Below are 27,937 nucleotides of genomic sequence, written 5' to 3' on the forward strand. Positions count from 1 at the left end.
TATCCCACGAAGAACTACTCATTTCCCTACGTTATCCAACATCCTAGGGCTGCACCTGTGGACAGGAAGCATGGCCACAGTCTTAATTCCTCTTCCCTATTATAAAATCACCTCCTTTGAGATTCGTGCTGACGGTTCTACCATTCTTCACTGTGGTCGTCCTTTATGACCAGCTTCCTGTGTTCCCTGAGGACTTTGAGACCTGACTCAGTTTTCCTCTCTACTACTTATCCTTGCAACATCCTGGTAACTTCTGTATCCCTGCCAGCAACTTGGACCTCTTCCACCATTGCATATTGGGTGTGTGGGGAGCGGGCGGCTCCAACAACCAAGCCTCACCTGTCCTTGACCACCTTTAACTCCAGGGAACTTCACTTCCACTTCATCCTTCCATGGCTGCTCACCACCCAGGCTGGTCCACTGCTAAATCTTACATTCCAACATCCCACATTCTAACCGTAATCACAGCTTAGGGTTCTTTCTGTCTCTTTCACTTGTCTCACCTCAATAAATGTGTGTTTCAATTGCATAAAGATTCCCAGTGCCTGTCCCTTAAACCTGAGCAAGAGGATCCCCCAACCTGAGCCTCATACTTGAGGGGTCTCCACTCTAACCCAAACCAGTCAATCCTAAAGGAAATTAACCCTGAATATTCATTGGAAGGACTGATGCTAAAGCTGAAGCTCCAATACTTTGGCTACTGGATGTGAAGAGCCAATTTTTTGGAAAAGACCCTGATGCTGGGGAAGATAGAAGGCAAAAGGAAAAGAGGGTGGCAGAGGATGAGATGGTTAGATAGCATCACGGACTCAATGGACATGAGTTTGAACAAACTCCAGGAGATGGTGGAGGACAGGGAAGCCTAGCATGCTGCAGTCCATGGATTCAGAAAGGGTCCGACATGACTTAGCAACTGAACAACAACACTCTAACCTTCTCAGATTGTGCCTATTCCTCCAGGGTGAGGAGTCTGCAGGCCCGAGGAAACATGCTCATCAAAGCCATGCTCACCCTCTTCATATCTGGACCAAACTCTGAATACAGATCTCAATTTTCCCTGTTGAAACAGCCCTAGGACTGCTTCTGGGGCCTGCATGGGCTTTGTCCTCAGAGATGTTTCTCCTGAGCATGGACTGAACTGCCAGTGACACACTGCGATGAGATGGTCAAGGAGTGAGCTATGTGTGGGAGGATGGAGCCTGCATGTATAGGCTAGGGTGTACCCTCACACTGTGGGGCAGAGCCTGGGGCAGGAAGACAAATTGCATATCTAGGGCTGGCTCTCCCCATGTGACGTCATCTGGCCCGGTCAGGAACAGGACTGAGTCATAATAAAGGAACATTGAAGATTGGCCCGGTGGGATTTCAGAACTGCTGTGGACTCCACTGTATGTCCTGTTTCCCCTCTTTGACCAGGGACACAGCAGTTTCTGTGTGCCTTACCTTCTCTGTGTGTGTTGGATATGTGTATGTATGGGAGTAGGCAGCTTCTCTTTAGTTCATACATCTTCAGATTAAGGGAAACTGTACTGGAACTGCTGTACTTAAAGAAACGATACCAGAGAAGCCTCTTGCTGATGTGAATGTAGAGATTTGAGGGAGGTTTTAGGAGGAAGTTAGTGTATTTTCTGTGTAGAAGAAATGTAATGTGACCAGAGTGTTGACTATGATAGTTTAAAATATATCCACAAATTCTTTGACACTCCTTTCAAAAGGAAGAGACTAATTTCTCTTGCCTTAAGGGTGGACTGGTATTAGTTAACTCACTTCTAACAAATAGAATAAGGCAGAAGTGACAGTGTGATTTCTGAGGTGGGATCATGTAAGAAATTGTGGTTTTTGTCTCTCTTTGGGATCACCGGCTCTGAGAGGAACCAGGGGCTTTGTCAGGAAGACACTCAAGCAGTCGCTCTATGGAAGGAGCCATGTGGTGAGGAATGGAGGCTTCTTACCAAGAGCTACATGAGGGAGCCACCTTGGAAGCCAATCCTTTAGCACAATCAGCCCTTCATATGACTAGGCCCAGCTAGAACCTCATGGGAGACTCTGAGCCAGAACTACTCAGCTAAGCTTAATTTTTAACCCATGGGAAGTTTCAGATACTAAAATGCTTGTTGTTTGAAGCTATTCAGTTTTGGGGTGGTCGGTTACACAGTAATAGTAACTAATGGTCAGTCATTCTTGACCTCACTTGACCACTCCTCAGGATGTGACACTACTCAGCACTCCCTCTCCCATTGAGGCTTCCAAGTATTTCCCCTTGAGTTTTTTTTTTTTTAACCAGGCCAGTCTTTGTCACTTTTCTTCATTAGCTTTTCCCTGAAACAACCAATTCTCCTAAGATTTCTACTAGCTTTATTCCTATCACATTGCTTACGGACTTTAGTCACACCTATAATTCAGTCAGTCAGTTCATACATACAATGGAATATTATTTAGCCTTAGAAATGAGAAAGGTTCTGACATATGCTAAAACATGGTGAACCTTGAAGATACTCTGCAAAGGAGAATAAGGCAGACATGAAAGGACAAACACTGTAGGGTTCCACTGGTTGTGTCTCAATTCAGTTCAGTTCAGTCACTCGTCATGTCCGACTCTTTGCAACTCCATGGACTGCAGAACGCCAGGCTTCCCTGTCCATCCACCAACTCCCAGAGCTTGTTCAAACTCCTATCCATCCAATTGGATGATGCCATCCAACCATCTCATCCTCTGTCGTCCCCTTCTCCTCCCGCCTTCAATCTTTCCCAGCATCAGGGTCTCTTCAAATGAGCCAGTTCTTCATGTCAGGTGGCCAAAGTATTGGAGTTTCAGCTTCAGCATCAGTCCTTCCAATGAATATTTAGGACTGATTTCCTTTACAATTGACTGGTTGGATCTCCTTGCAGTCCAAGGGACTCTCAAGAGTCTTCTCCAACACCACAGTTCAAAAGCATCAATTCTTCAGCATTCATCTTTCTTTATGGTCCAACTGTCATGTCCATACATGACTACTGGAAAAACCATAGCTTTGACTAGACAGAGCTTTGTTGCAAGGTAACGTCTCTGCTTTTTAATATGCTGTCTAGGTTGGTCATAGCTTTTCTTCTAAGGAGCAAGTGTCTTTTAATTTCATGGTTGCAATCACCATCTGCAGTGATTTTGGGGCCCCCAAAAACAAAGTCCCTCACTGCTTCCATTGTTTCCCCATCTATTTGCATGAACTGATGCAACTGGATGCCATGATCTTAGTTTTTTGAATGTTGAGTTTTAAGCCAACTTTTTCAGTCTTCTCTTTCACGTTCATCAAGAGACTCTTTAGTTCCTCTTCACTTTCTGCCATAAGGATGGTGTCATCTGTGTATCTGAATCATAATTAAAACTAAAATTTTCATGCCAATGCCTTCTACCAAGACCTTTCTCCTGGGCTTTGTAACTGCTTATAAGGGAAATAAACTGTGGAAAATTCTGAAAGAGATGGGAATACCAGACCACTTGACCTGCCTCTTGAGAAACCTATATGCAGGTCAGGAAGCAACAGTTAGAACTGGACATGGAACAACAGACTGGTTCCAAACAGGAAAAGGAGTACGTCAAGGCTGTGTATTGTCCCCCTGCTTATTTAACTTATATGCAGAGTACATCATGAGAAATGCTGGGCTGGAAGAAACACAAGCTGGAATCAAGATTGCCGGAAGAAATATCAATAACCTCAGATATGCAGATGACACCACCCTTATGGCAGAAAGTGAAGAGGAACTAAAAAGCCTTTTGATGAAAGTGAAAGAGGAGAGTGAAAAATTTGGCTTAAAGCTCAACATTCAGAAAACTAAGATCATGGCATCCGGTCCCATCACTTCATGGCAAATAGATGGGGAAACAGTGGCAGACTTTATTTTATGGGGCTCCAAAATCACTGCAGATGGTGACTGCAGCCATGAAATTAAAAGACGCTTCCTCCTTGGAAGGAAAGTTATGACCAACCTAGATAGCATATTCAAAAGCAGAGACATTACTTTGCCAACAAAGGTCCGTCTAGTCAAGGCTATAGTTTTTCCTGTGGTCATGTATGGATGTGAGAGTTGGACTGTGAAGAAGGCTGAGCGCCGAAGAATTGATGCTTTTGAACTGTGGTGTTGGAGAAGACTCTTGAGAGTCCCTTGGACTGCAAGGAGATCCAACCAGTCCATTCTGAAGGAGATCAGCCCTGGGATTTCTTTGGAGGGAATGATGCTGAAGCTGAAACTCCAGTACTTTGGCCACCTCATGGAAAGAGTTGACTCATTGGAAAAGACTCTGATGCTGGGAGGGATTGGGGGCAGGAGGAAGAAGGGGACGACAGAGGATGAGACGGCTGGATGGCATCACCCACTCGATGGACACAAGTTTGGGTGAACTCCGGGAGTTGGTGATGGACAGGGAGGCCTGGCGTGCTGCGATTTATGGGGTTGCAAAGAGTTGGACACGACTGAGCAACTGAAGTGAACTGATAGGAAAACTTTAGTTAGAGTTGCTGGTCCCTGGCTCCTCATACTTACTTGAACTGGAATCATCCTCTTGATCCTCACACCTGTCCCTCTTTCCCACAGTTCTTCCAACAGTGTGTGGCTCCACTATCCTCACAACTGCTCAAGTCAAAGTTGTTGCTCCCAGGCACCCCAGGCTCCTCCTCAATTGCTGCTTTCAGGACCTTAGGCATTCGCCTCCAGCCAGTATCTTTAAACTAATCCTGCAACTTTTTCTACAGGTTTTTCCAGCTTTACTTAATTACTTGTGGTTTCCAAACAGTTCTTGCCATTTCAAACTTCTCTATGGCTTTGCATAAGCCTCTTTCTAGAATTTGTTTTTCTTTCCTTGATCTGTTGGCTTTCCACTTTTGATAAGTCCTACTTTCAAACTTTAGTGCAAGAGTCTCCTCAGCCTGACTGTGCCCATAGTTCTCTTGGCTTGTGTTTAGCATCATGCTTGCAACTTTTGAATTCTCCATCCTAATTTGTAGGACAATTTTCCATGTTATTTCTGTGTGTCTTATGAGTGACAGCTTTTATCTCAAACTATCTTCTCAAGAATGTTTGCATAGCAAACAATCTTGGGGGAGAGGGGTAACTTCTGGGACAAGAGGCAGATTTTATTTCCATTGAAGTATAATAATGTAATGTATGTGTCTTGGACAAAGGTTGGGCAGGTTAGCAGCTCCTTACCTAGATAGCATATTCAAAAGCAGAGACATTACTTTGCCAACAAAGGTCCATCTAGTCAAGGCTATGGTTTTTCCAGTAGTCATGTATGGATGTGAGAGTTGGACTGTGAAGAAGGCTGAGCGCCGAAGAATTGATGCTTTTGAACTGTGGTGTTGGAGAAGACTCTTGAGAGTCCCTTGGACTGCAAGGAGATCCAACCAGTCCATCCTGAAGGAGATCAGCCCTGGGATTTCTTTGGAGGGAATGATGCTGAAGCTGAAACTCCAGTACTTTGGCCACCTCATGGGAAGAGTTGGCTCATTGGAAAAGACTCTGATGCTGGGAGGGGTTGGGGGCAGGAGGAGAAGGGGACGACAGAGGATGAGGTGGCTGGATGGCATCACTGACTCGATGGACCTGAGTCTGAGTGAACTCCGGGAGTTGGTGATGGACAGGGAGGCCTGGTGTGCTGCAATTCATAGGGTCGCAAAGAGTTGGACATGACTGAGCGAATGAACTGAACTGATAAAGCAGGAGGTTTTCTAAGCTTAGAATTCCTCAACTGTGACACAAACACATGGTATGCAGTTTCTACCTAGGGTGCTTTGCATTACCTCTGTGGAACACGGAAGGGGAACCAGTGTGAACACAGACCTTATGCTGCATGCTGAGCGATAAGTAATAAAGTCCTTTGTCTGATCTTTGAGTTTCATGTCCTGTGAAACCATGGCAGGCTAACCTGCTAGCTTACACCCAGAGAAAATCTTGAACTCTTCCCAGTTCTTGACACCTTTCCACATGTGGGACTGTAAGTACCTTGAGAGAAGGAGCTGTGTCTGAATGGACTTTGCTTCCCTTGTCAGTGACACAAGGTAGTTGCTCTGTAAGTGGTGGCTGCTACTGATGCTTTGGTCCAAAAGGCTTTGGATGTAAGCACTCAGACATATTTACTGAATACAACTTTGAAATAAATTGCCATGATTCTGCTCCTGGTTATTAGGTACTATGTACGTTCCTTGGAGTTGTAGAGGGTGAAGCCTCAGATCTATGTTCTGTGGCACAGTGAAATTCTTTCAGTTCAGTTCAGTCGCTCAGTGAAATTCTTTGGGGGTTATAAATGCTAGACAGTTCACAGAGTGAATAAGCCCTACTGCAAGTAATGAAGGTACCTGAGCAGAGTCTAGGTTTTTCTGGGAGGTGGTGTATTATGCTGCAGTTGTGACGGGATGGCATTCTCTGCGAGGAGCCTAACAGTAGCATCAAACATGGCCCGAGCAGACCAATTCCTTGTGGAACCAGGCTGATTTCAGACCAACCTGTTTGTGCTTGAATGAAGGAATTAACCAGTGCTTCTGGTACTTGGGCTTCCCTTATGGCTCCGCTGGTAAAGAATCCACCTGCAATGTGGGAGACCTGGGTTCAATCCCTGGGTTGAGAAGATCCCCTGGAGAAGGAAAAGGCTACCCACTCCAGTATTCTGGCCTGGGGAATTCCATGCAGTATACAGTCGAAAGGTTGTAAAGAGTTGGACACGATTGAACAACTTTCACTTCACTTCACATCTTCTAGTGCTTGAACTCTTACCAGCAAAGACTCTTACCTTCTTCTAACCCTTTACAATGAGTAATCCCAACCATGACGAAGCAAGATTGCTGGCTGGGGTTGCTCTGGGAGGGAAATCCAACAGCCTGCAGCTTTTTATTCAGGTTTGTATTGTGGAAGCCTATCTAATTATCCTTTTTTCCTGGTTTAGGAGGATATGGAACCTTGGCAGCATTTGAGCAGAGGTGACTCTCAGAGCCAGAGTCCGGGAAGGAAAAAACGGTTTGCTCATATTCTATGGTTGTTAATGGCTATTAAAGGCCACTTCATCTCATTTAAACTTAAAAGAAGCTGGGGTACAGAGGGGATAAATTGCTGATATTGGCAATAGATTCCGAAGCTTAAGCTGACTCTACTTACATCTCATTAGACGGCTCATTTTCTTATTCCCTTGGTTCTCTTCTTGCATACCCAGTGAACTTGTGTGCAGCGTTCTAATGCTTGGTCAACATGTTTTCTAAAATTTCCAGGATTGACTCATTAAAACCTCTTCAGTTCTCTGAGCGTGTAAGGCAATCTTACCTCTAACTCGGACAGAGGCGGCAGAAAAGGAACCCTAGGGCCTTAGCCCGGGTTGGGGCGGGGGATCGAGGCAAGGCGGGGCACCCCGAGACATGCTCAAGTTTGTTCAGGGAGGGGCAGCCCAAGAGAGCTTCTCAGGCCGAGTCCTGCTCAGCAGGGCAATTACACCGTGGTGGGAGGCAGGAAGAAGTAGGGAGTACCCGAGGGGCAGGAGGTGCGCCTGTGCTCCACTCCTTTCTCCCTGGGCCAGGAGACATACAGGGTTTTTCAGAAGCGCACGCTGCACACGCTCAGTGTAAAAGAGGTAGTCTCAGCTGACTCCTTCCTAGACTGGGGATTGGCTCTGCAGGGTGTGCGAACCACAGGGGAGAAAGGGAGTTGGAGAGATGTACGTGACCGGGGGCTGTGCAGCCGCGCCCAGTCGCGCCGAGCCCAGCGCAGGCACGCGCCTGACGCCCCGCCCTGCCCGTGACGTGCGCGCGCGGGGCCTCCACCCCATCCCCCGCCCGCGCGTTACCCCCCGCGCTGCCTCCGCCGTTCCCCGCCCCCTCGACTCTGGGGCTGCCCTCGTCGCTGCCTGACCCAAGGTCCGGCAGCTTTTACTTTTCCGGCCCTCGCTGAGGGACCGAGGCGGCCCACCCCAGGGGAACGGGTGCGCTCGGGACGCGTGGTCGTTTCGGAGCAGGTTGGAGTGAGCAGCGGGCGGCGCTGCGGGGACAGGCGCGGCGGGCAGCCCCAGGGTCCTGGCGGGGGGAGGACAGGGTTGCGGCGGGCGGAACGGTGTCTCCTTCACTTCGCCCTCCAGCCGCGGCAGCTGCAGCCCGACACTGAGCGAGCTGAGCGGCCTCAGCTGCTAGCGGAGCGGCAGCGGCGCCTTCCCTTCCCCCCCGGAGACCACCAGGTACCACCACGCCCGCCTCACTCGGACCCTGGGCCTCGGCTCCGGCGGCCAAGCAAGACGCCTGAGTCGGACTCGGGGTCGGCCCTGACTCCCTAAGATGGCCGCGCTGCCCCGCGGCCCCTCTTCCCGATATCTGAGACCCCCTTCTGGCCCCTCGATTCGCTTTTGACCCCCGCTGACCGCACTTCTTGTCCCTCCCTCAGATCACCTCTCCCCACGGCCTCGCCATGGCGACCTATGGACAGAACTGCGCGCGGCGTAAGTCGAGCGGGGTTCTCTGCGGGGTGGGGCGCCGGTGGCCGGGCAGCCGAAGCCTGTTGACCAGAAAACCGCCGCTTCTTTCCTCGTATGCTTTCCAAGGGCTTGTAAACTCACCCCTTTCGGTAGCCAGTCCACTGTCTGACTTCCCTGGCTCTGCGGAGGAGGGTGTGAGTGGCACGGATTTCGCATAGGGGGACTAGGCCTGGGGAGTTGGTCTGTGGCCGCATTCACCTTCAGTTTTTGGACGTGCGTTTGATGAACTCAGAAGCAAAAAGTTATTTGTCAGATTCAGCCTTTGGAGGATTGGGCCGATCACTTTTTTAGAGGAAGTAGTAACCCCCCTTCCGAGAGCGCAAGGTCATTACATGTGCTCCTAAGGGCGTGGACGTGCTGTGTAGAATGAATGAGCTGGTGTGGCGAGCTCAGATTGCTTGCCCTTAAGCCTCATAGCATTGGCCGAGGACTTGAGTGTCATATTAATATGTTTAAAGTGTATTGGATGTTTAGTTGATGCAGAAGCTTGAGTTAAACATAGATAGCTGCATTTTTTTAAGTTCCAGTGTTTAGGTTGTCCAAATATGAATTACTTTTCTCTTTCCATTCTAGAATATTGCTTTGGCCTCAGTGCGGATACTAAAGGATAAATGGGGGAGGGTAAGGGGACATGTGTTAGTATTTTATTTTAACTCGGTTAAATTGGCCCATTTCAGTGAATTTTGGCAGATACATCTTTACGTATAGGTATATATGTGTATGTGTTCGATTTTTTGTACTAGTCCCTTCCTAGGAAGTGAGGTTATAAACACTGTGTAAATTTAGGAATAGAAAGTCTGGAAGGAGTTTCCCAAGTTTGTATAGTTACTTAACTGTTGTTATCCATTTTAGAAATAAGCCTTTGGTGCTGATCTCTCTCTTATGGAGTTTTATTGTCGTTTTATTGTAGCTTATAGCGATTTCAAAAACCAAGTTGGCCTGCTTGGATTTAATGATAGCAGTGGGTCCTAAGCTAGTTTTTGGGCAGACTGGGAGAACAAGGACATTAACACAGGAATGTTTCTTCCCACCAGCAATGTGTATTCCTCCATCATATGCTGACCTTGGCAAAGCTGCCAGAGATATATTCAACAAAGGATTTGGTAAGAACTGTTTAAAAAATTCTAGATTAGAAGTGAAAATGTGTAAGTTTGTACTGCTTGGTGAAATTAATAATTTCTTCAGATAACTTTCCTGGTGAAAGAGTATCCTAACAGTCTGCATTCCCCCTCCATCCCAGTTTTCTCCATTTTTTCATTCTTTAGTTCAAGAAATTTACCTTTAAGGAGAAAAAAAATTTATGCTTTTATTTACTTTCAATGATACAGTTTAGGCCTTTGTTGACTAGAATTATTATTATTATTATTATTATTTTTACTGTTTTTGGCTTTTATGGTGGTGACTTCTAAAGGATTATGGGGTTTTTCAGATAAATTTGGGTTTTCTTGAAGATTTTGTTCCATACCCCACCCTCCCTATCCTTTTAGCTCTTTTTGAAGTTGTTTAGATTATTAATCCCAAAATGCAGTATGCCTTTGGGACAAATGTTGTAAATGCCTGTATTATAATAAGTTGTTGACAATTCTCGTATTTAAATTGAATTGATTGTCTGATCTGATATTTAGGTTTGAAAAGCATTCTTTAGTATGTGCTTTGTCAAAAATGATTTGAAAGCCTTTTTGAGGATGGGTGCCAAATACACATTGACACACTAGGCAGAGCTTTCTGGAGATGTTCTGTCCTTTACATGTTAGTTTATAGAATAATTAAAATTGTTTTCATTTAGATACTGTGTATTAACACATATTTATCTTCTAAATATGTGAATTTTTTCTTTTTTAATGTAGAGTCAGCCATTGGTATGCATCTTTTTGTACAAAAGAATCATTTTGTTCTTCTTTGCTTTCTACTTGAAGGTTTTGGGTTGGTGAAATTGGATGTGAAAACAAAGTCGTGCAGCGGCGTGGTGAGTGTTGGGCATTTGATAAGTTCTGACAAACTTCTATGTAACTTTTCAACACATAAAATAGTCATAACTGAAAGATGTCTACCCATTTTATTTTAAAGAAGAGGCAACAGATAATTTCATTTTGAGAGAATTTTATCTTGATTTATTTTGGCTTTAGATATGATTTCTGATTTTCATGTGTTTAGCCATGCACAAGAAATTCAGGAAAGACACTTAGTCTTGTGGTATTCTGTTTACTCAGTAAGATTACAAGCTTGAAGGTAGGAAACTTGTTACACTTTTTTGTAGCCCATTTAATACCTTTGAAAAGCATTCGGGGGACTTCCTGATGGTCCAGTGGCTGAAACTTCATGTTCGCAGTGCAGGGGGCCTGGGTTTGATCCCTGGTCAGGGAACTAGATCCCACATGGCACAATTAAAGGATACTGCATGCTGTAACCAAAAAGGGGATGTTGTACACTGCAGCTGAGACCCAACACAGGCAAATGAATAGATAAATATCTTTTGAAAAAAGAAAAAATACTTAAGAGTCCTGGGCATAAAAATATTCAATAACTCTTTATTTGGGTGTACTAATTATTTATATAGTGGTCATAATCTAGCAGCCCTCCTTGGGGGGAAATTTCCACTTGTATTTTGTGAATTTAGAGAGTCTTAAATTTGAGTATTTTTAAAGAGGTTAATATTTTGATATTTGTATGTCTTGATTCTGCTTAACAAACTCCCTCAAAGAGAGTAAAGTAAAATTAAATTTTGTGCAATTTTTTTTCTCCTAAAATTTTTTGAGATTCTTTAGGGGATGGGTATAGTGTGTGCATATTGAATGTTATTTATTTAGATAAATTCTTTCTGTAGTTAACTCCCTTAGTGTATGCAATTGGTGTTTACTTAAATTAATAATTTTGTAGTTTCTTAATGCCTAGATTTGGATTTCTGGGGTTTTATATTGGTCACATCTGTTTGGTTTCTTTGGTCAGAAAGGAAGCCTGAGTATTCAGTGTGGGTGAGTGACTTACTAGCCCAGGGGAACAGGTTACAGAGAGCAGTGACTTGGTGTTTGTTCACTCTTCTAACTTGTTGGCCCCTTTTAAACAAGTTGCTGAAACACAAAAGCCCTTCTTAAAAAAAGTAGAAGATTCAGTTCTAGTGTTTAAAATTTTACTTGCTGGCTGAAGGGACAAAATCAACTTTAAATTGGGGAATAATCAGAGCAGTATATCTAGTACTAGATTGTTTGATAAATCAAAATCTTTGTTTGAAAAGAAAAGCTTATTGTGGACAGGAATTTTATGAAATTAGACTTAAGAACATGAAGGGTTTAGAGAAGCTTGATTAGATACAGTATGTTTTAATTTACATTTAATGTATGTAATTCAAAAACATTGTACTGATCTTAAAATAGGTACCTGGCCCCAAGTAGTCCCATTAATGCCTGGTTCTGTTTTGTCACCTGAATTGCAAAGATGTCTAGGTTACCCCAGAATGTAGACGCCTAAGTGTCTTCATGAGGAGTGAAAGATATAAGCTCTACCGGTGGTGTCATCTGACCCAATTCTGGTCCCAGATCATAGTGTGATCTTTGTTTTATGTCTTGAGCACTCCTAGGCATGTACTCAGCATATATATACATATAGACATAGCTCAGTCTATGGGCTGTTAGGTGGCAGTGGGTAGGACCTCAAGAATCATTAATCATTGTCACTCAGGGTTAAGAATAGATATTCACACATACTTACATTTCAAGTATCTGTTAGAACACAGCTCCATATATTTTATATTGTTTTAATAATGCATTCCTTTTGTGTTCAGTTCAGTCGTGTCCGACTCTTTGCAACCCCATGAACTGCAGCACACCAGGCCTCCCTGTCCAGCACCAACTCCCGGAGTCCACCCAAACCCATGTCAGTTGAGTCAGTGATGCCATCCAACCATCTCATCCTCTGTCGTCCCCTTCTCCTCCTGCCCTCACTCTTTGCCAGCATCAGGGTCTTTTCAAATGAGTCAGTTCATTATATCAGGTGGCCAAACTATTAGGAATTTCAGCTTCAAACATCAGTTCATTATATCAGGTGGCCAAACTATTAGGAATTTCAGCTTCAACATCAGTCCTTCCAGTGAACACCCAGGACTGATCTTTAGGATGGACACTTGGATCTCCTGCAATCCAAGGGGCTCTCAAGAGTCTTCTCCAACACCACAGTTCAAAAGCATCAATTCTTCTGCACTCAGCTTTCTTTAGCGTCCAACTCTCACATCCATACATGAGCACTGGAAAAACCATAGCCTTGACCAGACGGAACTTTGTTGACAAAGTAGTGTCTCTGCTTTTTAATATCCTTTTGTGTAGAGCATGTGAAAATATGCAAAATTTTGACAAAATCAGACCCATTTAATCCTCCAGAGGTAGGAGGTTTAAACTTTCTAAAGTTGCGATAACTGAGACCTGGAAAAGTGTCTTTTCTAGTGTTACTCATTTAGTAAATGCCAGCCAGAACTTGATATCAGGACTCCTAATTTTATATCCAGTGTTCTTGCTAACACAATCTGGTGCATTTTACTATGGGCATTGAGTGCTAAGCTTTGACTCAGTTTCTATTGATGAAAGCATGTAATTTCAGGAGATAGTATGTAAGACTCTTATATAGTGTATATGACCTAAGGAATTGAGTCTGTGTCACTGCAGAGCAGCAGTTACACAATTGATGTTTTGTAAGTGAAAGATGATTGGTCTTTTCTCCTATGGATACAGTTTGGGATATTTCCGCATTCTGCAAGTATCACAATTTCAGGTTGAAATTCTCTTCTTATCTCTAAAAAGTTCGTATCAGCCATTTTTAAATTTGGCTTTCCCATATAGAATATAACATTGGTAGTCAAATTAGAACCCTCAAGGCATTTTAATATTTTATCTTGGAAAAGTTCAACTGCTTGCCTGTATACTAAGCTCATAAAGATTAGATTTCTGGATTATCTGTAGCAGATTTTAAATTTCAGATACGCTCTTTCCATATTATACCTTCCTTTTCAGTTGGTGTACAGTTAGGGATTGGCAAGTTATTTATATTTGCTACAAACAGAAGATTATATGATATATTTCAAATCAGTCACTGCACAGATTTTTCTTTACTGATCATCTCTTCTACAGAGTATAGTTTATATTATGGATGATATGAACCAGTTACAGGGAATTTCCTTCCACCAATTTTTTTTTTAATTGAAAATGTGAAAGGTGATTGGAAAGACATAGAACCTGATGAAGACTGTGTCAGAAAAACAGAATATTGAGGTTACCAAAGAATTAAAAACTTTGTGTCATAGATTCTTTCAGTGGAGTGCTTTTCCTTTTAGGGGTTTTCAGGGACCATTTCATAGTAAATTGTGTGTAAACTGATTTTAATGGAGGGAGTCTTTGATTAGCCATACTGACCTATTTAGTGTTTCATTGAATACTGGGTAGATTGGAAGCAGTTCTAAAATATCCATTCACTATCCCTCTCCCCCCACTGATTTTTTTTTTTTGAAACTCAGAATCACTTAAGCAGAAATTTCCTTAAAAACTTTATAGTTTGTTGTTCACTTGAGAATCATATTCCAGTAACTTTTGATTCGTTGGTTGAAAATGTCAGCAGTAACAAGATGGTAGTCAGTAATTAACAGGCTAGTTTGTCACTCTTGTATTTAGTCAGTAGCAGAGGGTTAGGAGTGTTTGGGAAGCTAGAAAAAGGTATTGGTGAATTACTAAGGGTTTCAGTGGGATTTGTGTAAGTTAGAAAGTGTATTATTGTAGGCTTACGAGAAAGTTTCTGAACTTTTTTATTGTCTTGTTAGGAATTCTCAACATCTGGTTCATCTAATACAGACACTGGTAAAGTTACTGGGACCTTGGAGACCAAATATAAATGGTGTGAGTATGGTCTGACTTTCACAGAAAAGTGGAACACTGATAACACTCTGGGAACAGAAATCGCTATTGAAGACCAGGTAACATTTTGAAAATGTGCTTTAGTGTTAATTATTTTATTTTTGTGTTTCAAAAAGGAAATAAACTGAAAAAAAATTGGTTTTCTCTTGAAATAGATTTGCCAAGGTTTGAAACTGACATTTGATACCACCTTTTCACCAAACACAGGGTAAGCACGGGCATTTTTATCTGCTTTAAGTTTAAAGCTTTCTTTGGTGTATTTAAGGAAGGTACACATTCAGGTGCCGTGTGTTGGCAAGTTTCTGTTTCTGCCTTTGGAGCATGAGCAGTTTGGTTCTTGGCTTGCCTTCAGCTATTTGCCTTTTATCACTGTGGCACTAACTTGGAATGAACATTTTTTTTTAATAGGTTTTTGTGACTGATAACAGCTCTGCAAAGCATTCTTCCTATGGTGGTGGCAATCTAGTCACCCCAAGTGCCTTTGGCTTTTAGTTCATTGAGCTGTGGGTTGGTTTTTTTTTTCTTTTTTTAGCCTGTTATGATTATCTTGCTACGTGTTTGGAGGCATACCTTAGAGATATTGGAAGTTTGGTTCCAAATCACCGTAGTAAAGTGAATATTGTGAAAAAGCAAGTCTTCCAGATTTTCTAGTTTCCCAGTGCATATAAAAGTTCCATTTACACTAGAATATTGACTAGTAAGTGTAAAATAGCATTATGTTGGGGGAAAAACAATATATATACCTTAATTTGGATGGCATCACTGACTTGATGGACTTGAGTTTGAAGAAAGCCTGGCATGCTGCAGTCCATGGGGTCGCAAAGAGTCAGACGTGACTGAGTGACTGAACTGATACCTTAATTAAAAAATACTTAAAATGCCAACCTTCATCTGAGCCTTCAGTAGTAACATCAAAAGATCAGTGACCACAGATCACTGTTACAAAGATAGTAATAATAAAAATGTTTGAAATGTTGTGAGAATTACCAAAACGTGACACAGAGGCACAAAGTGAACAAATGCTGTTGGAAAAAACACCAACAGATTTGCTTGATGCAGGGTTGCTGTAAACCCTTAATTTGCGTGTGTGTGGGGAAGCACTACAAAGTGAACTTCAATAAAACAATGAAGTATGTCTCCACTCCCCATTATAGTGAGGTTCATTTAAATCTGTTTTGTACCCTCTGTCTATAAATCTTTTTTTACTGGCATCAGTTTTAAGTCAGTTTGTTCTTTTTCTAGAAAGAAAAGTGGTAAAATCAAGTCTTCTTACAAGAGGGAATGTATAAACCTTGGTTGTGATGTTGACTTTGATTTTGCTGGACCTGCAATCCATGGTTCGGCTGTCTTCGGTTATGAGGGCTGGCTTGCTGGGTACCAGATGACCTTTGACAGTGCCAAATCAAAGCTGACAAGGAATAACTTTGCAGTGGGCTACAGGACTGGGGACTTCCAGCTACACACTAATGTGTGAGTATTTCTTTTTTGGGATATTATGATGTGGGACCTCAGAGTGGTGTTGAGGTCCAAAAAAGATCATCTTTGGGCATTTCTTGAGTGCCCTCTTCGAAGTGTATAGAAATGTTACTCTCTATAAAAAATGTTACTCTGAATTTTTTTGCTGAGAGAGTAAAGTAAATGTTCATTTCACATGAGGCTTGATGTGCTTGGGATTTTTGGAAGAGGCTAAGACGGGGTCTCCTTGGTGGTCTCCTGGTTAGAATTTGGCGCTTTCACTGCCATGGCCTGAGTTCAGTCCCTGGGCGGGGAACTGAGATGCCACATGCTGCACAGTGTGGCCGGGGAAGAAAGCTGAGATACTGCCGATTGTACTAGTGCTTCCATGTGATTGTCTGTGATGCGTAAGGTGCACGTTTGACAGGATTGCCTGAAGAGTTTTTTCTTAACCCAAAGTAAATGTATATGTGGAAAGGACTTAAAGAATTCTTTCCCTTACAAAAATGATGCATTGGTATGTAACAGAAGTAAAAGAAGAAAACCAGAATTGTCCATAATCCCACCACCTAGATATATAATTTTTGTTAACTATTAATGCTTTGATGTTGTACCTTTTTATATGTGTGTATATAAAATACATGCCAGAAAGACTGTTTCATAACCTTCTCCACTACGTTAATGTATTATGATCATTTTTCTATAGCGTTATGTATTCTTAGTGATTGTTAGTGGCTGCGTGGTAATTCTGTTTAATGGATATACCATGATTTATTTGACCAATTCATGTTTTTAAAACTTGAAAGTTTTTGGTGAAACACTAGAGACCCATGTAAGCAATGGCTTCTATTTAAATGTAATGCTATAGTGTCAGCCATGTGCCTTAGACATTATTACGTCGTCTGGTCTAGATTGACTAATTTAAAATATCTCATAGCAATGATGGTACAGAATTTGGAGGATCAATTTATCAGAAAGTATGTGAAGATCTTGACACTTCAGTAAACCTTGCTTGGACATCAGGAACCAACTGTACTCGCTTTGGAATTGCAGCTAAATATCAACTGGATCCCACTGCTTCCATTTCTGTAAGTACTCTTGTGGGCTTAGAATGGGATTTTCATTGTGAGACTTAATCTTTGGGTCTATTAGATTGTGTTGAAAATTGTAACTGTGTTTGGAAATTGTAATTGTGAACCACAGTTTATACACAAATTGAGATTAGAGCTTAGAATGCTGGTTTTTCTGTGGAGATAGTGTTAGATGTTTGGTACCCAGGCCACAGGAGTGTGTTTTAATTACCCTCCAAGCTACTGAAGTAGTACGAAAGGTGAAACTGTTGGTCGCTCATTCATGTCTGACCCTCTTCGACCCCGTGGACTGTAGCCCGTCAGGCCCTTTGTCCATGGGATTCTCCAGGCAAGAATAGTGTTGCCGTTCCTTTCTCGAGGGGATCTTCCCGACCCAGGAATTAAACCCAGAACTCCTGCATTGCAGGCAGATTCTTTACCGTTTGAGCCACCTGGGAAGCCCACTGAAATACTATAGATGATAACTGTGAGCCCCAATCCTGTCCAGGCCCCGGGGAAGCCAATGTTTTGGGCCCTGGGCAGTTCTCATTCTTGCTGGGAACTAACAGTATTATGTTACTTTGTGTCTGACTTTAATGGTTTACAAAATATCTTCTGATTTGATCTCAGCAGCCAGTGATACACATGCTGTTTTGCAGGTGAAGAAGCTAAAGCTTGGAGAGGAGAAGGACTTAGTCCACTGCTAGGGAGGGAAGAAAGTAGGGATAGTCCAGGACTGGACATGCAAGTCTTTCAGTTTCCCTCCTGTCTAGGGTATCCAGGTAGCTCATTTTGCTTTGCCTGGGACTATCCCAGCGTTAGCACTGGAAGTCCTACAGAAACTTCCTCCCCTTTACCTCAGGTTAATTGAGTTGCATGGCCACCCTAGTCCTGTCCTTGGACATTTTCTGCTGTTTCTTCCTTCAGTCATAGTGGATTGTGGTAGGAGGGAGTGCAGTGTCTGAGGGTGTGGAGCACCGGCTCCAATGTCAGGCAGATCAGTAACTATTCTGTGTGTTGGTTGGTTAGTTACAGGTCAGGCACTGTTTTTGCTGGAATGAGAATTAAACCTTCATGAGAGTTACTTCTATTACATAAAATGATCTTCATTCCTGGGGACCATATGTTTTAATAGTTTAGGCAATTAAGTTTTAACCCCATTCTTGTTTCTTAGCAGAGTTGTTATCAGAGAGAATGAGAAGCACCCAGAATGCTTTTCCCATTGGCAAAACAGTGATTCATTTATATTCCCCTTCTCTGTTTCTAACTACACCTTAGCAGTAAAACCCTCAGGATCCACACTATGCTGTGGTAGCTGCATTGCTGTTCTTTTCAAATGTATGTTTCTGGCACCCTCACAGGTTCAATACCAGCAGAAGATGCAACTCTTTCAGTCTAAAATGGGAAGAACACAGCTTGGGACTTGTGTATCAGTGAATGACTTCTGAGGATTAATTTGGAAATGTATTTAGCATACCCCACCTAAGTTGTGCTGCTGTTCCTATAATCAAGCATCACCCTTGAAGCCTTGCATAATGCTCCATCAGTTTTGTGGTTGATTCCTGAAATAGTAGGAGCTATTTTATTGTCTGGGCTCTTGATTTGTTTGGCAGGCTTCCCAAGAGGCGCAGTGGTAAAGAATCCTCCTGCTAATGCAGGAGACGCAAGTTTGATCCCTGGGTTGTGAAGACCCTCTGAAGAAGGGAAGGGCAACCCACTCCAGTATTCTTACCTAGAAAAATTCCATGGACTGAGGAGCTGGGCGGGCTGCAGTTCACAGGGTCACAAACAGTCAGACATGACTGAACTACTCAGCACCCTTGATTCGTTTGGTGCAAGATGGTTACTGGTGTGCATTTCTGCCTTAGCTAACTCACTCACATGGTCATTGGAGGCTCATGGAGACTTGGCTGCAGTGCCAAGTGAGCACAAGTGTCGTTTATGTGACTTTTGCCTGTTTGTTAAAGACTGCTTGTTGCTACCTTTTTGTTTCCATAGCACTCAAAATGCTGAAGAGCAAAGGTACCTGCCTGGGCAGCCTTAGGCCATGGAGATTGGGATGAGATGATCCCATTACAGCCATAGGCCTCTGGTGTGACTTAATGGTCTTAGAAGTGGGAGAGAATGGAGCTAGAAGCTTCTGACCATGTCTTGCTCTCCAGAATTCCTCGTAGCCTTTGAAAGTCTGTGACTAAAATCCTAAAATAGTGGAATTGTAGAGGGAGGGTAGGGATCTGGACTGGTCAACAGTGCTCCATTGGAATATCTTCTGAATATAGACTGAAGCACAGTCTAGTTATATGCAGCCAGGACCCAGGTTTGTTCATGAGAGGTGTAGGAAAGTGAGGTAAAGAAGTTGTAGTCAGTCTGTTTCTTCAGAGGAAGTGCTTATCATTCGGAGATGTAGAACATGCATGGTTTAGATTCTTAAGGAAGACCCTTATAAGTACTGTGTGTCATAGTCACAAATTTAAACGATACACACGCCATATGTTGGAGGTGGTGTGTATGTCATGTTGTGTAGGTAGCCTGGTAAACTTCCATTACTCACATTCTGGTGTGGTTTTGTTGTGTTAGATTAGATTCAGCAAGAACAGTTTTTATGCAAGTACTTAGGATTTTGTGCTCTGTAGACAATTTAGGGTCCTCAAAGATAGCAAGAGTTTTGTGTTCTGCTGACAGTTTGAGTTTAGTAGATAAGAATTAAGTGGGGCCTGATTTTTGCTTCAGTTCAGTTCAGTTCAGTTGCTCTGTTGTGTCCGGCTTTGCAGCCCCATGGACTGCAGCACACCAGGCTTCCCTCTCCATCACCAACTCCTGGAGCCTACTGAAACTCATGTCCATCACGTTGGTGATGCCATCCAACCATCTTGTCCTGTGTTGTCCTCTTCTCCCGACTTCAATCTTTCCCAGCATCAGGGTCTTTTCCGATGAGTCAGTTCTTCACATCAGGTGGCCGAAGTATTGGAGCTTCAGCATCAGTCCTTCCAAAGAATATTCAGGACTGATTTCCTTTAGGATGGAGTGGTTGGATCTCCTTGCAGTCCTTAGGACTCTCAAGAGTCTTCTCCAACACCACAGTTCAAAAGCATCAATTCTTCGGCACTCAGCTTTCTTTAGAGTCCAACTCTCACATTCATACATGACTACTGGAAAAAACATAGCTTTGACTAGGTGGACCTTTGTGACAGAGGCGTGGGTTGGTGGTGGCCTGCTGCATGGTCGAGGGCGTTGAGTGCAGCAGTGCATGGGACCTTTTGAGGAGGCTGCCATTGTCTTCATTACCTCCACCATAGTTTGGCCTCAGGTCAAGCAACAGGGAGGGAACGCAGCCCCGCCCATCAGTAGAAAATTGGATTAAAGATTTACTGAACATGGCCCACCCATCAGAACAAAACCCAGTCTCCCCCCTCAGTCAGTCTCTCCCATCAGGAAGCTTCCATAAGCCTCTTATCCTTATCCATCAGAGGGCAGATAGAATGAAAACCACAATCACAGAAAACTAGTCAAACTGATCACATGGACCACAACAGCCTTGTCTAGCTCAAGAAAACTATGAGCCATGCCATGTAGGGCCACCCAAGATGGACAGGTTATGGCAGAGTTCTGACAAAATGTAGTGCACTGGAGAAGGGAATGGCAAACCAGTTCAGTATTCTTGCCTTGAACAGTATGAAAAGGTTTTTGCTTAACTTAATACAATGTTAAACTTTATTATCTCACATGGAAAAGTGAACATGTCATGATTGCATGATAGGGAAATACCTAGGGCCTTTGTCTCTCCATTCAAAAATTTGTCTTACATTTGTTTTTGCATTTTATCTTAGGCAAAAGTCAACAACTCTAGTTTAATTGGAGTGGGCTATACTCAGACTCTGAGGCCTGGTAAGTTTTAAGGATTGTTCTGATAGTATTTTCAAAATCAGTTTTCATTTCTTAGCTTCTTTTGTAAACCTTGCAAACATACTGAAGAATTGACAAAAGTACAGTGAACACATGTTTACCTTTTGCTACAATATTTTATTTATTTATTTATTTATTTTTTAATGCTGGGCTATTTGGAAGTTGTGGCTATGATGACATTTCCCTAAATGGTTTAGCATGCTAACATTGTCCTTCACAGCACAAGACTGCTTACTTACTTTCTTGACTTGTGCCTGAAATGTCTTGTAGTAATTTTTATTTCTCCAGTTATTGTTCACTCATTGCTTTGGTTGTTTGATCTCTAGAGTCTCATTTACTTTACATAATAATTGGAGCCTTGCTTGTTTTCCAGAGCAGTACTTCTCTAATACAAAGGTGCCTGAATCACTTTGGGAATCTTACTAGAATCCATAGAGCTGGGGATGGGGTTCTGTCTTTCTAACACGCTCTTAGGTGATGCCGGTGTCACTGGCTCTTGAACCAGCATTTGATTAGCAAGTTTCTGAAGCACTTGCAACCTTTCCCCCATACTTTGACTACTCTGAAACCTGAAGAAAAGAATGGTGCCAGGAACACTCGTCTTCCCTACACTGACCAGTTAAACTAACATTTACCGTGTTTTCTCTCTCCTTGTCTGTATTCATAATCCTTTTCTCTTTTTTTTTACCCACATATTCTTACAAATTAAATGTATATTTTGCAAACATACAGACACACCAGCCCTAGCATACATATGAGAGTAAGACATTTTTAACTGCATCACTTTAAAGACATCATAACTACAGTACTGTTTTCACAGGTAAAGAAATGAACAGTTTAAAATAATACCTAATATATAGTCAATATGCAGATCTCCCTACTTGTCCCAAAATGTGTCTTAATTGTAGCTTTTCCTTTCCTGGGGTCCAAATTGTCTTTTAGTCTGGATAGTGCATTGAACAAGATTGTATTTTCTAGAGCTATTTTGAGTTGTTTTTTTTTTTTTCCTGTTTGAGCTTTATTAACATTTTTATGCTCTGTGACTTGATGCTTTCCTTGCTCAGGATCATGCCAAATGAATTGCCTGGTCTCTCAGGTATCCCAAGTGCCCTCTGGTGGTTGGCGCTGTAGGTCATCTGACAAGCTGTGAGGTGACTGCTGACTCCCATGAGGTGTTGCAGGTACATGATGGTTGTCTGCTTTTGTTTACAGGTGTGAAGCTTACACTGTCTGCCCTGGTAGATGGGAAGAGCATTAATGCTGGAGGCCACAAACTTGGGCTTGCCCTGGAATTGGAGGCTTAATTCAGCTGAAAGAAACCTCTGGAAATGGGTATCAGAAGATTTGGCCTTAATATATTTCCAGTGTGACCAGCAGGCTTCCCCCACCCCACCCCCCGAAGGTGATCAAAACAAAGGATGATCTAAACAAGAGCTGTATTTTAAATATTTAGACAGTTACTTGTTAGCTGGTTTCTAGTTCAATTGGTTGTCTATCTAGTTACCAATACTGCAGTCATGCAGTCACCTATACATTATTTAAATGTATTTAACTGTTAAATGCGCTACCCACCAATAATGAAATAGACATTTATGAAAACTGTGCAGCTGTGTGCATGTTTGTTTTTATGCTCCTTTTAATGTTGAATATTGCCGTTGAATGAGATGGATCAGTGGATGTCTTAAGGTTAAAATTTTTTGTTATATTCAACCATCATTAGAATTACTTTTGGTATCCTGAAACATTACAAATTATAAATAAAATGAGTATACATTATTAATGACTCCAAGTATTTGCAGAGTTAAAACTTGGCAGCTAGGGTCAAATATTCCTGGTAGGATATCTAGCTAGTACTTTATTTTTCCAGTGAGCATTTATTTTGCTCTTTTTATAAATATGTGCCACAGAGTCCTCTGACCCGAGAATAACTCCATAAAATGTTTAGACTACAGTAAAATAAGAATATAGGTGACTTCATATCTTCAGTTTGTAAATTTGTATAAAATCACATTGGATCATTATTAACTCCTGGAAGGACTAGTGAGTAAGTGATGGAGAGAAATGAAGGGCTATTGCTATGGAAATGATCCAGGCCCTAGTTAGGTGGGATGGGACTGGGTGTAGGGGAGTGGAATAGGGAGTAGACAGTGTCAGTACCCAGACAGTCTGTACGGGCCCCAGTGAGAGGTCTAACTCATTTCTTTCCAGGTAGACACTGAAAAGCTTGGGCCTAAGTTTGTGAGCAGAGTGGCTTCAAGCTAGGTGGCCATTGGCCTTAATCTGAACTTGAACTGAATGATAGCAATTAATAGATGATTCTGGTTGGAAAAGTAGGAAGGGGGAATTTTGATAGTATCATTGAAGGTTAGAGAAGAGTTTTATTCAACACATTCATAATACTAGATCTGTGGCATAGTTTGTAGACAGAGAACAAATAAGAAAATGTAGTACTTGGACTCATTATCCAAAAAGTGATACATGGTGAAAATTTCTAGGTCAAGAAGAATCCGGTAAGAGAAACCCAGATAAGCTGTCCACACAGATGGAATGTGGGGCACAAAGATCCCTCTGATTTTACTGTTTGTCCTAAGGGACTGGCTGGAGTGCCCCACTGTATAAGACACACACTTAATGGCAATAAGGTGGGATTTGAACCAGTTTATTTTGAGTCATGCAGGACCTATTGCTAGGAAAGAAGGAAAACAAGAAAAGATGTCTGCAAGCTAGGTGTGAAAGTGTCTGTACTTAAGAGTAGAATGGACCTGTTCACCCGTGTGCATCCTAGTATGCTTTTATGATCGGGAGAGAGGGAAACAGGTTTTCAACCAGGTTCCTGAGGGTTGTCTGAAATGCAGGGTATATCCGAGACGCTAAAGGGTTATGAAAGTTGTCAGCTGTGGGCTCATGGGGCTCCTGTGGCCTTGGTTCTGGCCTCTTCCAGGTTTCCTTCTATTTCAGGGCTACTGTGGCGGCAAAACCTAATTGTATTCTAGGCTGATGCTATTTCTGCCTGAAGCCTGAGGCAGTTTTAGTGGAAAGAACACTTCATATATGAGCCTGATCTTCATTTCTGGTATAGAGGTAAGATCTTCCTACAGACTGGGGAGGTGTAAACAGGTTTAAACCAGAAGAGTGAAGCACCTGTCCCCCTCCCCCCCCTCACCCCCTCAGCTTACATAGGCTTATAGAAGACCTAGCATTCTCTTTGTCTCCCTCTGGGGAACTTGTTAAAAATTGCCTCCTACCTGTTGGACTGTCTGCTTCACACCTCTGGCCAGTGATCCCATGTCTCATGTTCCTCCAGGACTTCTGGGGAGGACAGAATGTATATATTCCAGTCAACACTGAGGTCCTCAGTCAAGTGGCCTGGTCTCAGGTGGTGGTGACTAGGGCCTCCACTGCACAGGTGAAGCCAGGTGGTTTTGTGATGACGTGGGCACGTGGCCAGCAGAATTGGTGTAGCCTACAGCAGTACCCAGTACCCTTTCCTGCCGCCAGATGCCAGTTTGTTCTCCACTAGTGTCCTAGCTTCATTGAACAGTAACTTCACTCGTTTGCTTCTCTTGGGAAGAGATGTAAAGAGGGAGTCCAAGAGGCCTCTACCAATCTTCCAGCCCTTCTGTCCCCTGGAGGTATATCTCCATAGGGATCTGGGGTTTCTAACCAGTTACATGTGGGTGGGTCAGTTAAAACTTAATATCTTGCCTCCAGTCAGCTGGAAGCTCCTGTGGTCAGGCCACAGCCCCCCTAGTGCCAGTGGGTCCTCTGGAGTATGCCAGGGAGGGGATGAATGGCCAAAGGTTCCCTTTTGGTGAAGAAGTGGCTTTCCCTCCCTGCACCACTGAAGCACAAGAAGATCGTGTCCCAGGCCTCACTTTATTGTCAGATTCAAAGCAGGTGTGTAATGGCTGGGGTTCCCAGGGCCCCTCCCTTGATGCCATTCATTAGGGACCAGCCCTAGATCTTGAAGGCTAAGGTGAGGCCGTCGCCCAGGGGCAGGAGGCTGATGTGGACCCTGGCATCCCGCAGAATGCGCTCGTTCAGGTTTCGTACACACTGGGCCGCCTTGTCCTGTGGTTTAGGCTGCAACACCTCTCCTTGACACAGGACCTGCGGAGGGGCGGGGCATCGTGGGGGCGGGGCCTGGGGAGCCTGAGCAGGAGGCGGGGCGAGAGCTGGAGACCTCGGACCTGAGCAGGGCAGAATGGAAAGCCCGGGAACTCAGTTGGAATCCCTGGGGGAGGAGCTTAAGTGACTGGGCAGGGCTTTGGAGCACCGGCGAGGAGAAGCCTGAGGAAAAGATGCACCCAGGCCAAGAGGGTCTCTTCTACCCCCCGGGGGCTGCCCCTTACACTGAGCACAGCGAGGACACCTCCGGGTCGCAGCAGCTGCAGACACCGCTCATAATAGGCGGTGCAGTTTTCCTTATCGGCGTCCACCACAGCGACGTCAAAGGTGCCGGCCTCACCTGCGGCCAGGAGCTCGTCTTGCGGGGGAGGAGGGGCAGAGGCGGCTGAGTCCGCAGGCCCCAGCAGCCAGCAGCCCCCGCCCAGGCCGGCCCAGGCGCTGTGGCCATTCAGGTACTCGAGGGCGCTGGCCTGCCACCCTGTGGCCGCGGACTGGGTGGCGGGGGGCCTGTCACGCCCAAGCCCGCCTGGCGGACCGGGTCACTGGCTCACGCCGGGTGGTCCCATTAGGGAAATGGCGCCCAGGCCCTTTCCACTCCGTTGCTCACCCAGGGTCTCCAGGGCGGGCTTCAACCGAAGGTCGATTTTGTGCTCCTCTTCAGCCTGCAGGAGTGGGGTCAGAGTCAGCATGTCCCTTCTCCTGGAGCTGGGAGTGGTTGGGCTCCAGGGGCCTGACGAGGGCTCAGGTGTGGGACACTTACCTGCCTCCACAGGGGACGCCCCAGCTCGGGGGGCCCTGCGTCCACCTCGCAGGTCACCACGCACCCAGCCGGGGGAAGGGCCAAGGCCAACGCTAGGGCTGAGTAGCCTGTGAAAGTGCCTGGGGAAATGGACACGGACAGGCTCAGACCAGAGTAGGATGACAGCCCGGTGACTCCAGTCCCCGGTGTCCCCGGCCGTGTGCCTACCCAGGTCCAGTGCCTTCTTAGCCTTGATGAGGCGAGCCAGGTTGGCCAAGAGCTGGGCCTGCTCGCGGGTCATCATGGAATCCCCCTGTGGCTGCTCCAGGGTCAGCTGCGTCGAGGGAGGAGAAGGTCGCACTAGCTCTGCTAGTCACCCCCTCTGCGCCCCAAGTTTATAGTCCCAGGGGCGTGGCTGTGGGCGTGGCTCAAAGGCGGACCCTCCGAACGCTCACTGTGCCCGGCCTAGGGAGCCCGGAAGCCCAGAAAGGGACACTGCCGCAGCCCAAGGTCACACGGCCACGTGGGTCCCTCCCAGCCCAAGCTGGGCGCCCAGTCCCACTCTCGGCCCTGCTAACCAGCCGCAGGCTCCGCAGCGCCGGGTGCTCCCGTATGGAACGGCTCAGCAGATACTGCCACAGGGGGCTGTCCTCAGGCGGCAGCAGGCGCTTCTCTTGCCGGGATCGCCAAGGAGGGAACCATCTCCCTGCCGGGGAGGGGTGGTGCCGGGTCAGGGCCTGGGTCTCGAGTGCCAGGGGTTAGTTAGCCTCAGCCGCAGTCAGCCTCGCTTCTGCGCCCGCCCGCCTCCCCTCGAGGCCTTTGCCTAGGGTACCGAAAGCCAGAGCTACTCACCCAGGAAGAGGCCGCTGGCGAAAGCAGCGCCCAATGCGGCCGAGCCCAGGGCCAGCGCAGCGGGCACAGAGATTCGGGGCACTGGCTGGGTCATGGTGCGGGCCGGAGGCAGCTGGCGTCCAGGTTACTTGCGCTGGGGCTACTGGGACCGCCGCAAGACCCGCAGACCCTCGCGGCTCCGCCTTGCCGGGGCAGTGTCCTCGGAGCCGCGGTCTCGACCACCATCTGGCGGCCACATGGCCTTACTGCAAGCCCCCGCCCGAGGGGTTCTGGTGTCATCTGGTGGCCATTTCAGCAACTGCGCCGGGCAGGGAGGAAGCACTACATCGGGTGTTTGGGTTTCTTCCTCCGACACCAGAGGTCTAGAGGCCTAAGTCCCAGAGGAAAATTTGAAGTGGCTCAGATTGTAAAGAGTGTACCTGCAATGCAGGAGACCCGGGTTCGATCCCTGGGTTGGGAAGATTCCCCTGGAGAAGGAAATGGCAAGCCACTCCAGTAATCTTGCCTGGAAAATCCCATGGATGTAGGAGCCTGGCAGGTACAGTTCATGAGGTCTCAGAGAGTTGGATACGACTGAGCGACTTCACTTTCACTTTCTGGCTATGCTTCTTCCTCATTGCTACCGTTTTTTCTGAGAACCCCTTGGGGCATATGTGAGTGGGTGAGTAGACTGTCGGTATAATAGGATAGTAACAGGTACAAAATAATAGAAATTAAAGGAGCCCTGGGAGTGACTGAATCAAAGGAGGCCTCTTGGGGGAGGTCACCAAGGATGTCAGGTTGAAGGAGTGTGTGTCTGGGTGGTACACAACCATAGGAGGGGTTCAGGAGCCCTGGGGCAGGTCTGGTCGATGGGGTGCAGAGACAATATCCTTAGCTAGAATCCTGGGTGCCAGCTGGACTTGGGTGTGAGATCTCGGGCCCATCAGTCTCTCTGAGCCTCTGTTTTTCCTTTGTGTAAAACTGGGACCATCATCCTAACATTAATGACACTAGGGCACACAGCCTGGCACACAGTAGGTGCTCCAGAAACGGCAGCCGTGGTTATGGTCACAGGTTGGAGGGAAGACATCTTGAAGAGGGGACATCAGAGGGCAGGTGAGTCTCCCTTGCAGGTCTGTTCAGCAGGGATGCAGGGATACTGGCCTCTGAATAGCGAGGAGAGCACCGGCTGTGTGCTGAACGGGGTGGGCGAATGAGAGAAGCTGTCCTGGCTTGTGTTCATGACGCTGAGCTCAGAGACCACAGGACACAGGGAACTGGTGAGCAATCCCAGCTTCACAATTTCCTCTTCTGTAAAATGGGGTTCTTAAAAGTCCCAACCTCCCTGGGGTGGGGGTGGGGGAATGAAGTGAAAAAATCCAGGTGAAGGATTCACACAGAGCCTGGCACTTAGTGGGCTATAAGTGTTACAATTTAA

General features: G+C 45.0%; 2 protein-coding genes across 4 annotated transcripts; one reads left to right on the forward strand and one right to left on the reverse strand.

Moving 5' to 3' along the window:
* Positions 1-8,035: 8,035 nt before the first annotated feature.
* VDAC2 (voltage dependent anion channel 2) lies at positions 8,036-22,402 on the forward strand. The gene is made up of 10 exons (XM_006055843.4): positions 8,036-8,185; positions 8,389-8,443; positions 9,514-9,582; positions 10,396-10,445; positions 14,277-14,429; positions 14,526-14,578; positions 15,613-15,840; positions 16,763-16,913; positions 20,723-20,780; positions 22,011-22,402. The coding sequence occupies exons 2-10, from the start codon at positions 8,413-8,415 to the stop codon at positions 22,100-22,102; spliced, it is 885 nt and encodes a 294-aa protein (XP_006055905.1). The 5' UTR covers positions 8,036-8,185; positions 8,389-8,412; the 3' UTR covers positions 22,103-22,402.
* On the reverse strand, positions 21,713-26,716 carry COMTD1 (catechol-O-methyltransferase domain containing 1). Of its 3 annotated transcripts, XM_044942515.2 has the most exons (8): positions 26,518-26,716; positions 26,244-26,371; positions 25,894-25,999; positions 25,687-25,805; positions 25,534-25,588; positions 25,151-25,284; positions 24,044-24,107; positions 21,713-21,942 (listed from the first exon to the last, which is right to left on the reverse strand). In XM_044942515.2, the coding sequence occupies exons 1-8, from the start codon at positions 26,609-26,611 to the stop codon at positions 21,779-21,781; spliced, it is 864 nt and encodes a 287-aa protein (XP_044798450.2). In that variant the 5' UTR covers positions 26,612-26,716; the 3' UTR covers positions 21,713-21,778. The 3 variants fall into 3 exon arrangements, with proteins under 3 accessions (XP_044798450.2, XP_006055903.1, XP_025140908.1); XM_006055841.4 differs by lacking the exons at positions 21,713-21,942; positions 24,044-24,107 and adding an exon at positions 24,656-24,908; XM_025285123.3 differs by lacking the exons at positions 21,713-21,942; positions 24,044-24,107 and adding an exon at positions 24,656-24,988.
* Positions 26,717-27,937: the final 1,221 nt, after the last annotated feature.

This window comes from Bubalus bubalis, chromosome 4 (assembly GCF_019923935.1).
Source record: "Bubalus bubalis isolate 160015118507 breed Murrah chromosome 4, NDDB_SH_1, whole genome shotgun sequence".
Lineage (NCBI taxonomy): Eukaryota > Metazoa > Chordata > Mammalia > Artiodactyla > Bovidae > Bubalus > Bubalus bubalis.